At 27.7% G+C, this 10,330-nt stretch overlaps 2 protein-coding genes across 2 annotated transcripts; both read right to left on the reverse strand.

Annotated features, from left to right (window-relative positions):
• Positions 1–196: 196 nt before the first annotated feature.
• Positions 197–1,842, reverse strand: LOC138935178 (uncharacterized; the record flags this gene model as incomplete). The annotated part of the gene is made up of 4 exons (XM_070299604.1): positions 197–323; positions 501–953; positions 1,515–1,664; positions 1,768–1,842. Coding segments are annotated over 4 exons (729 nt in total), but the record flags the coding sequence as incomplete, so codon positions are not given.
• Positions 1,843–6,462: 4,620 nt separating this feature from the next.
• Positions 6,463–7,851, reverse strand: LOC138934836 (kinesin-like protein KIF6). Its single transcript, XM_070298938.1, has 4 exons — positions 7,782–7,851; positions 7,221–7,496; positions 6,789–7,142; positions 6,463–6,559 (listed from the first exon to the last, which is right to left on the reverse strand). Exons 2-4 carry the CDS (start codon positions 7,451–7,453, stop codon positions 6,463–6,465), a joined length of 684 nt encoding a protein of 227 aa, XP_070155039.1. The 5' UTR covers positions 7,454–7,496; positions 7,782–7,851.
• Between the last annotated feature and the right edge of the window lie 2,479 nt (positions 7,852–10,330).

Here is a 10,330-nt window from a genome sequence, read left to right on the forward strand (position 1 = left end):
AAGACTACTGCAACAAAAAATTATTTATTCTGTTTTGACTTCATTAGCCAGCGCAAAAGCTTGATCTTCTTGATTAAGTCGATAATGGAATAAAATAAGCGATTATATTATCAATGCGTGCTTGTCTTAAATACGATCATTTCAAAAATAAATTTACTAAGAGAGAGAGAGAGAGAGAGAGAGAGAGAGAGTTAATTAAGCTTATATATTCTTTCATTTTTTACAAAATATCGTACAAATTGTCATATGAGAAATATGTCATCGTGAGTTGTTCATCTATTTTCCTTACATGTAGCATCATATTTCACGATGTATTTTTCTTCCTAAATAAAATCAAATATACGTGTATTAAGATAAAAATAGATACAACGAAGAATAATATTTTAGAGTCATACTCAGGATATTTTATTTAGACGTTTCCGCGTTCATCGTGTCGAGAAAAAATATTTAAAATATCATTTTTAGAAGCTTACTAAAAATGAATTAAACAAAATGCGTACCTCGCCAACTACCTCCAGCAATCGCTTTAGGAAATGATATTTGCAACACATATAACAGTATCTATGCCGTATCGGATTTTTTGAATAAAATTTGCTCGATTTCAGCGTGTCCTTGTTGCTAAACAGATATTGTCTTAACTTCATGCAATATTCGTTCAACACTCGATACAATGAAGAACATATCTTGAAAAATGCTGTTTGGATCTGGTCAATCATAGCCTCCATTGCTACCATCCAACCTATGCGATCCGGTATCTTATTAACCCAAGTGTAAAAATCAATTAACTCATCTTCTTCAAATTCCATTATGTTATTTATATCCATATTCACGACTACGCCGTTCTCAAAAATCATATCGTCCGTGGTAATTATGATGAAATTGCTATCATAAATATTTCGTCTCTTAAAAAGTTGGTTTTGGTTATACAGTATTTCGTTTAATTTGTTTTTCAGCTATATATGAGAGATAAAATGTCGATATTCCATTATTATTTTTGAAGCGATTTTGAGGAACAGAATAAAAATTTCACGATATCAAATAAAAAATATTGCAATTGAAAAACTGTAACTTTTCAAGAGGATTATATAATAATTATATATATAATATCATATATTAGTATAAATATATATAGTAGATGAAACATTAATATATATATTTATATAATAATTCTTTTCTCAAAGTTCAGCAGATTAGAATTACAATACTTTTCTAGCTCTTACTATATGATTTATCATTAATATAAAATAGCATTGGAAAATTATTGGAACAAAAAATGCAGAGAAATATGTAAAGTTACAATTGTTTTCCTTTAAAAATATCCATAATATAATCCAAATATTTATATAATCCAAATATTAAAATAATATAAACTAAATTAAACTAAAATAATATAAACTAAAATAAACTAAATTATATAATCTAAAAATTTATAATTCCACGGAATTCCCTATATTTTTTTTAAAGTCCTTATCTCTTACAAAGATTTTAAGCAAACATCAATTCCAATTACTCACCCTGGTATAAATGTCCATATTCCGTATTAGTAACCCATATATCGCATGACTTTTTTTATTCCATTTGTAAAATCTCTTCGCCATGCCCAGACATATTATGCTCTCGCTTAAAAAATATTCGAAGCTGTTCAATGGCTTGTTGCGTTCTAACTAACAGACAAGAAGAAATTATCGCAAATATTAGCAAATATTATTAACTATTTATGACGCTTCAATTTTTTTTACATCGTTATTTGCAAGTCACGATACTTACGCGATGTATTCTCTTTGTTACAGCTTTGTTGCTTAGAGTCTGTTCCGCGTTTAGTTGTATCAATATGCTTGAATAAAACGATGATTAGTAATGCATATTGCAATAAAAGATTCAACAATTTTTAATTTGCGCAGAATATGCCGACAGACACGCGCATCACAGATTCTTTAATAAAATTCAAACAAACATAGAAATTAAAAAATTTTGATATGTATACATATTTATCATACAAAATTTTTTCAATACCCGATACTTTGCTTTAATAAAGAAAATAATGTTAATAAAATATTGATTCTAAAATATTTTCAATATTAATATAAAATAGCTCAGATTTATTAAGCTTGTTTCTTTCTCTATGTAATATCATTTGTATAGATCCGAAATATAAAAATATCCATGTATGTCCTAGATTGTTCTTAATCTCTACCTTTGATTGAAAAGGAAGGAGATTATATTTTATTTACGCTATATCAATCCGTCTAAATAGAAAAGGTTTAAAGTTTTAAAACCTGAATTATATAATTATTATTAGAACAATTTTTTTAAGAATTATTTTGCAAATCAAAATTACACATTTTTAAAGTTAAAATATATAAATATGCACAAGATAAGCTGACAGATTTAATTATAATTCATTATTGTTATATATTGCATAACACACACATATATCAATTTATCTATAAAATATTTTCATAAATATGAATTATAATTTATTTAAGACAGATTTACGTGAGATCTATTCAAAACAATTACATTCTTGCAACTATATTCTTTTTAATAACATGAATATTAAATGATAACACAAACCACTGTAGATTAGTTGAAATTTGTCTCGATTGTTCAATCGCGTCATCCGCAAGTTGTTTTTTGCATAAGACGTAAACCATCGTATGCCTGTTTGTTGAAAAAATGCACTAAAGAAATGCAAAATGATGACCAACAAAACGCGATACGAAAATGGAAAAAGTTTTGTTTCGACGAGAATACAAATCAGGTATGAAACGATCATGAGCGAGATAATGACAAAATATTTTGTTTGTATCATCTGAATTGACCCGAAATATTTACTTATATTTAAGTGTTTATTTACCCGAAAAGTAAAACAAGCGGTTTGTTTTTCAACATCGTTCGATAAACGTGGTTCGATGACAGAATCCATGTGACGAATAAAATTGATACAAATAACGTGAAAGCATTCATATTAGAAATAAAAAGTTAATGTGTATTATCAAACTTTTACAAATTTATCAAGCGTATTACAAATTTTTAAAAAATTACGTATATTACAAAAAAATGTTTATATCACACAAATATTATTTAAAGCACTTGTACATCCTAAAAAACATTATATATTCAATAAATATGTTATATATATTACTCTCTCGCTTACAACAGTTATATATTTGTTCTCTATTTTTTTCTTGTATAAAAAATTATATAATTTATTGCATGAAGAAAAAAATAACTGCTGATGATTTCCTTTTTCCATTTCATTTCTTGCATTTTATATCCGTGTATTTTGCGACGTGTTATTAATATCTTAGATTTTAGATACTAAAAAACATCAGATACGCATATATTAGAATTGCGAATAATGAAATAATTATATTATATTCTCACACGTATTTAATATTTTATTCAGAGAAAAAAAAAAGATTTTTATATTAATTTCTTTCAGAAAAATATTTAGGTTTAAGAACTTTCTGAGAGTATAAGTTAAACGAGGCAGATACTCGATTTAAAAAACGTTAATAACAAAATTCAATCAGGTTATTGCATGCGAGTAAATAAAACTTTCTGACAAAATTAAGCCGCAATTTTACTTAATTTACATAACTTGTAACAATATACAAAATAAAGAATATACCTTGTCACAGTGAATACACCGCGACAGAGATTCTTGACAAGTATTGCACGATTTCAAATCTTCTTGATGCTGCGTATAAAACCGATTCATCCTCTTGTGATAATCCTTGAAGGTGCGATACAGTAGGAAATGTGACAGCAAATTATTGTTTAAACACGATTAATTGTTCATGGATCAGCGCAATTAGCAATTCGAGTTGTTTGCCATTGATTTCGAGACGTAATAGTTCATCCTTACAATGAAAGTAGTAATCGCGCACCGTAAAAATATTGACCATATAATGATCAAATCCGGATTCTAAATCGGAACCATCTTCGTCATTTTCGCTGTTTATAATCTCCTCATCATCGTATATATCAGTCTTCTCTATAAAGCTCCAGTAAGTCTCCCAATCAGATTTCATATCTCGAAGCATCATGTTTAGCTGTATGTATATAAAACGTCGTAATTACGATATAATTATTAACCGAGAAACTTGAATGAAACAAAATTCGCGATGGCATCGATATAAAATAGTTGCAAAATTTATTAACTTTTCAAGAGATTCTTTTTGCACAGTAGTTTATTTCTTCCTATAAAAAAAATTCCCGATAAATTATACTTTTCTCAGAAAGATATACTATTTACAAAACAGCGCTGAAATATTATATTATATTATTATAACTGAAAATGTAACAGACAATTATAATATTTTTATCGATACCATTGAACTGTCAACTTATAATTAGTTTTACGTTGTTCACTTTTCTAGAAAAGATGTCAGAAAGTTGAGCAAGAAGATGTAGAATAATATATATTTAGAATACATTAACTTATAAAAAAGATAATAAATATTGTAGTCCATATTTTTGTGTTATCGTAATCATTAATTGTAAATTTGTTAAAAATAAGGATACCCCTGGATTAAAATTGTCCAGAAATCATTTTTTTTTTTATTTAAATCCTATTTAATTTTAAAATAGAAAAAAATTCAATAGATTTCAAAGATAATTTCCACAAAGATTAGAAAATAATTTTATAATTTATTTTTTATAATTATAATTTTAGTAATAATTAATTTTTTAACTTTTTCTCATCTTTTGCAAAAAGATTTTAGATTTCATTATATAATATCTTACCTTGGAATAAATGTCCATGGTCTTTAACATAGTATTAAACATGGTAAGGCAGTTTTTGTTAAGATCATGTAAACTGTTTGTTAAATCTAAATACATCTTGTTTTCACTTAACAAATCTTTGTTACTCATCTCCGGCTTTGATATCTGCAAATTCACAAGAAATTGTCACAAGTATCTTTTTCAAAATTTGTGTTTTCAAAATTTGCAATGTTATTATTTTTATCATATCCCTATTTATAACGATACTCACATAAAGTCTTATACATTCTGCAACTTTATCGCTTCGAAATTGTTTCGTCTTTAACATTTTCGATATACTTGAATAAAAAAGATAACAGATATATTATCGTAAGAGAAATATCCAATGTATGGTCTCTTATTTATACAAAGTATGTCGAAAATTATGCATATTGTTCTCAAAAATTGTCTAACGACAATGTATGTCATTTCATAAAAATTTCTTTATTATTAAAAAAAATCTATTTCAATAAAGAAAAGAAATACATCATATCCTACAATCCACAATTAAAATAAAAAACCGTTCTCCTATGCAAATATGCTTAGATAAACCTTTAAAATTCTAACAATCGTAAATTATAATTATTTTTAAATATACATTGCGTATAATTGTTTTTTTGTTTATAAAAAAAGAAGATGTGTTCTAGATTCTGACAATTTATAATTTTTTATATTAGTATACAAACAATAGCAATCCAAAGTAATAGCAACGTATTAATTTATACATAGAATATTGCTATTGAATTCTGTCGCAAATTATATAAATTGTCTATAAAATTGATTTAAATAAGATCTATTTAATCTAGATAATAGACATAATTTTCACAATGTCAAACAATAGCACAAACCTTTGCAAATAGAAATAAACTTTGCGCAATTGATTAATCAAATCCTTTGCAATAATCCCGTCACATGAAATGCACACTCCATTCATCATGAATATTTCAAAATCTAAAGAAACTTCTAGAAAAAAAAAACGAAATAATAGTCGTTGATAAAACACGATATTTGCGAATATACACTTATTGTCTGCAAGAATCGGGACAAGAGAATCGTGAGAAGACAGCGGCAGAATATGTTTACAAAATCTGACTCGGATGTGTTTACCTATATTTAAACTGTATTTATTTACTCGAAAATTGTAATAAAAGACTATCAGAGAAAACAGATTTCGATCTTTCTCTTCTTCGTATCTCGTATGTGAAAAACGCAAGTTTAATTGGCGATCTTTATTTTCCGAAATCCGCCTTTGGGATTATCACGTTGTAGTCAAATAATTGTGACGCTATAATCCTTCGCATCTGTTTTTGTATAATTGATACTAATGTAACGTTATATTTATTTGAAATCCCAAGTTATTTTTGCCGATATTACTTGACATTTTTTTACATTTAACAGCTCTTTTCAATAACTCGAATCGGATTTGAATCACTGGAATTTTCTAATTATAATTATTTAATTATAATTTGATACATAATAATATTCAAGTATGCAATATAAAAGAAAATCGTTAAACAAATGATTTACTTTATTTGACCGATGATTTTGTTTGCGTCAGCATGAGAAAAGAGATAAAGGGAGTGTTAATATAAAGTATAAAAATATAATAATCGTAAGCTGTACGCGCAAAATCGATAACAAATATACAATATATGGGTATATTGTGACATCGTTAAAGTGCTATTAAAACAACTATGCGGGTAAAGTATCGTTTACTTTCGTCAATGCATTCATCATATTTTCATACGCTTCCTTTAACTGCTCCGTTTCAACCTCTTTCGCAATTAATCTGGAATATTTAAAGAACAATTAAAACTTTTATCATTCACAATCATTAAAAGTACAATAATAAGAATTATATTAGAAACAGACATCAAAGACATACAGAATAATGGCGAGAAATTTGCAATTTTTCGTCGTTTTTTAATTATCGAGTGAAAACTCGTCATTGTCAAGTAATTAAGATATATATAGATTTAAATATAAAAAATAATTTTCCAAATATTAAGAAAACGAACTTGTCGAATAATTCTTTGGCGACCTTTACCAATAGTCGTGCCTGGGTGACGTTAAAGAGTGTTAATTCTGAAATGGCACCCTTCAAAAAATTCATAATATCTCGATTTATCTGTTCGGCCCTCAATTTTGAGATGTTCATCAGTGATTCCTGATGTAAAAACATATCGTTCAACTCTAGTTCCTTCTTCAATGCATTCACTTCTTCTCGCAGCCGTTGCACGACTAGCTCCGTCTGCGGCTGAATGTGCCGTATAGATTTTATCGGTTTTAGTTTGGCAATTTTAGCGCTCAATCGCATAGTCGACAGAGTAACATCGAGATCTTCTCTCGTGACGCGGATGTGAAACACGAAGCTGAGGAATGAAATGTCTAATTTTTAATTATGTCTAGATTAATTTGCGCTATTTTAAATGTTTGTTCTTTATAGTTACCGAATGACGGAGGTGATGCTGAATGCGTCTCTTAGCAGCTTTAGCAAATTATTCGAACGAATTATAGGGTACATGCGTGCACTTTGTTCTCTGAGATATACAAAGTACTGTTCTAGCTGCATTCTCATTAAATTCGCCATACCCAAGTCGGTCGCTGTTTTCCAACAACTCGATGGACTTCCTGCCGTACCAATTCCAGCCATCTCTACTATGTGTATCTGATATCGAGCCATAAAAATAAATTTTTCTTTCAAGATATTAGGATCTCCGTGATTCCTTCAAAAATTCAATCACGTTATTGAATTTATTTAAGATAGTTAAACGTGTTATATATTTGAATTTTTCTAATTTTAATTATATTTATACGGTGTGAATTTATTTCACAAATTCTGATATATCATTAAAATATATCATTTTATCATATGTTTTAATATTTTCATAAAAAATTCTTTTTCTTTCTCTATATAGAAATTTAAAAATTATCTTCTGAAGATACTTAAATAGATATGAGAATTTTCAACATTTCATCTTTCAAGATTGAGAATTTGAAACTAAAGTTACTTTGGCTGTCGCTACGATGGCTTGCGATTTTATCAGACTCGTATTCGAGACGTGAAAAGTAATCACAGCTGCACCCAAATGTGATACTGGGTACATTGTGTCCTTCACAACCGATCTTCTAGCCTCTCCTTCGAGCACTTTTTTCAGAGTCACATCTTCATTCTCCACATCCACTATAGTTATACTCTGAAATCGTAACTGTACCGGTTTTTATTGTGTCTGTATCATCATTTGCAATTCTTATCATTGCTCTTCAAGTCCATTATGTTTTTACATATGTTAGGTATTGTTAAAATTAAGGCACATATCTCTCATAATGTCTAGATAAATGTAATAATTCTAGGAAATTATAAAAGTATCGTTCGAATAATTGTCTTTAACGTTATTTTTTCGAAAAACACAGAAATTCAAAAACTTTGGTAATCGATGATACCTTAAAGGCATTGTACTCATTCACATTGATAATCTTGCGTTTTCGCGTTGTGAGGAGATCAATTACGTATTTACCTTTCAATTCAACAAAACTTAAACCGTAGCGTATGTCGCTAATCTTTCTTCGGTTCGTCTTCTCCGCAAAAATATCAGATAAGAATCGTGGGATTATTCCTCTATGCTAAATAATTAAAATCATCAATTTTTAAAAGCTTAAATATTAAATGACATTTCAAAAACGTACTTCCCAATTATTTCTGAAACCGCCAATCGTGAAACTCTTTCCAGATCCAGTTTGCCCATAGCTGATCAGTATGCAATTTATACCGTCTAAAACTCTGAAAATATTTCCAAATTGTATATATTATATAAATTTTATTAATTTTTATAGACAATACACGGCGTTTTTTTCCGTATTTTGTCACTGATATTTGTCAGAAATTTTTATAACTATTATTTCATCAAATAAAATTATATATATTTCCCGTAGATTTTGTTTTTAAAAATATTATTATAATCATACTAATTTTTAATCTGGAATTTATAATTAATTGCAATCAAAAAAAATTTTTTTTTACCTCGAAAGATTTTTCCATTAATTTTATTTGCCAAATTTGATTGTGAGATAAACCTCTATTAATTTATGTATTAATCTATTTATCTATTAATCCAAATATTAACACATATTATTTATCTCATTTGTAATATTATTAATATAATAATTTGATACACAACATTATTAAATTATTTCATAATTTAATAATTTGTGTTAAATTAGTAATATAACAAATAACATTATAAGTTACATATAGAATAAAAGTTTATTGAACTTGAGATATCAACAAAAATGATCAACAAAAGAAAATCTTTCAACAAAGATAAAAGAAAAATTTTTTCGCGCGTGCAATTGCAATTAATCTAAAAATTTAAATTATTTTGGAATTTAATATTTTAACATGATTTAATTTGTTATTGATATATTAAACAATATTAATTATATCACGGATGCAATACGAAATATCGTTATTATCGATTTCAATAATGAATTGATACTTTTCTACGAGATCTTTTGTCGTAGTGCGATACACTTTATCTTGGGACGTCTCGTGAAATATTCCGTCAGTGCGAAAGGTCCAATAAACGGGATGTGGGGCCGCCGACAGACGGTTTCGTCGATTTCGCATATCTTGTAAACATCTCACGTATATTGTCTAAATAACGATGTTGCAGCAAATTAATTAACAGAACGTATCGATATGTTAAATTTGTGAGATGTTTTCATAAATAATAATAATAATAATAAAATATATCTGTGACAATAAATGTGTGTGAATCTCGAAAAATACACAGTGGCACAGATAATAATAAATGATAATAAATTTTATAATGCGAGTGGAATCTTTTCCTTTTTTTTAAGCTAGGAACAGATATCCAAAAAAGCTCCTAATATTATCGATTTAACAATAAAAAGATTTACATCAATCTCACCTTATTATCCGCACTGATCTTTGCACAAGAATCGCACGGTTTCTCGAGCGGTAGAATTCGCAGGAAAACTTTTATATTTTTCTCGTGCTTCTCATCGATCGACTCGTCATTCAACATAAAAAAGTTCGTTTGATACATTTTTCACACACACTTGATACATTTGCAACATTATTTCAATATATTGCGCATTTGTGAGAGAAGAAGGTTAATCTCATTTTTAGTTCGTATGCTATTTATAGCGCTGAAATTGTCTAGAGTTCAATTTCTGTCATATCAAACTCGTTTTTTAACAGTCAAACGAGGTGTTACACACAAAACAGAACAGAGATTAGGATAGTTTTAAAAAAGTAATCTACATGCAAATAATCTATAAAAATTGAATACTTCATAATAAGTATGAATTTACAAAATTCTTTATTCTTTGTAGCGCTCTTATGTATAAATTATCCATAAAATTGAAATTTTAATTTTAGCAAAGAGAAACAGCTTCGAAAAAATATCGATGGAAAGAAAATCGAGTATTCGACACAATGCTAGAAAGTCACCAACGCCAACCAACTACTACATATGAAATACGATTATTATTATGCGTATGACATAACATACATACAATATTACAAAATAATTGC

Source organism: Polyergus mexicanus, unplaced genomic scaffold (assembly GCF_030449975.1).
Source record: "Polyergus mexicanus isolate NDT 795.1 unplaced genomic scaffold, iyPolMexi1.0 SCAF_7, whole genome shotgun sequence".
Lineage (NCBI taxonomy): Eukaryota > Metazoa > Arthropoda > Insecta > Hymenoptera > Formicidae > Polyergus > Polyergus mexicanus.

Excerpts from the sequence above, each read along its gene's own strand:
- LOC138934836 (XM_070298938.1), bottom strand. The coding sequence starts at position 7,453 with ATGGCTCGATATCAGATACACATAGTAGAGATGGCTGGAATTGGTACG. Across the intron at positions 7,143-7,220 it reads AGCATCACCTCCGTCATTCG|CTTCGTGTTTCACATCCGCG; the intron begins GTAACTATAAAG and ends TTCATTCCTCAG. Across the intron at positions 6,560-6,788 it reads GCCAAAGAATTATTCGACAA|ATTAATTGCGAAAGAGGTTG; the intron begins GTTCGTTTTCTT and ends TAAATATTCCAG.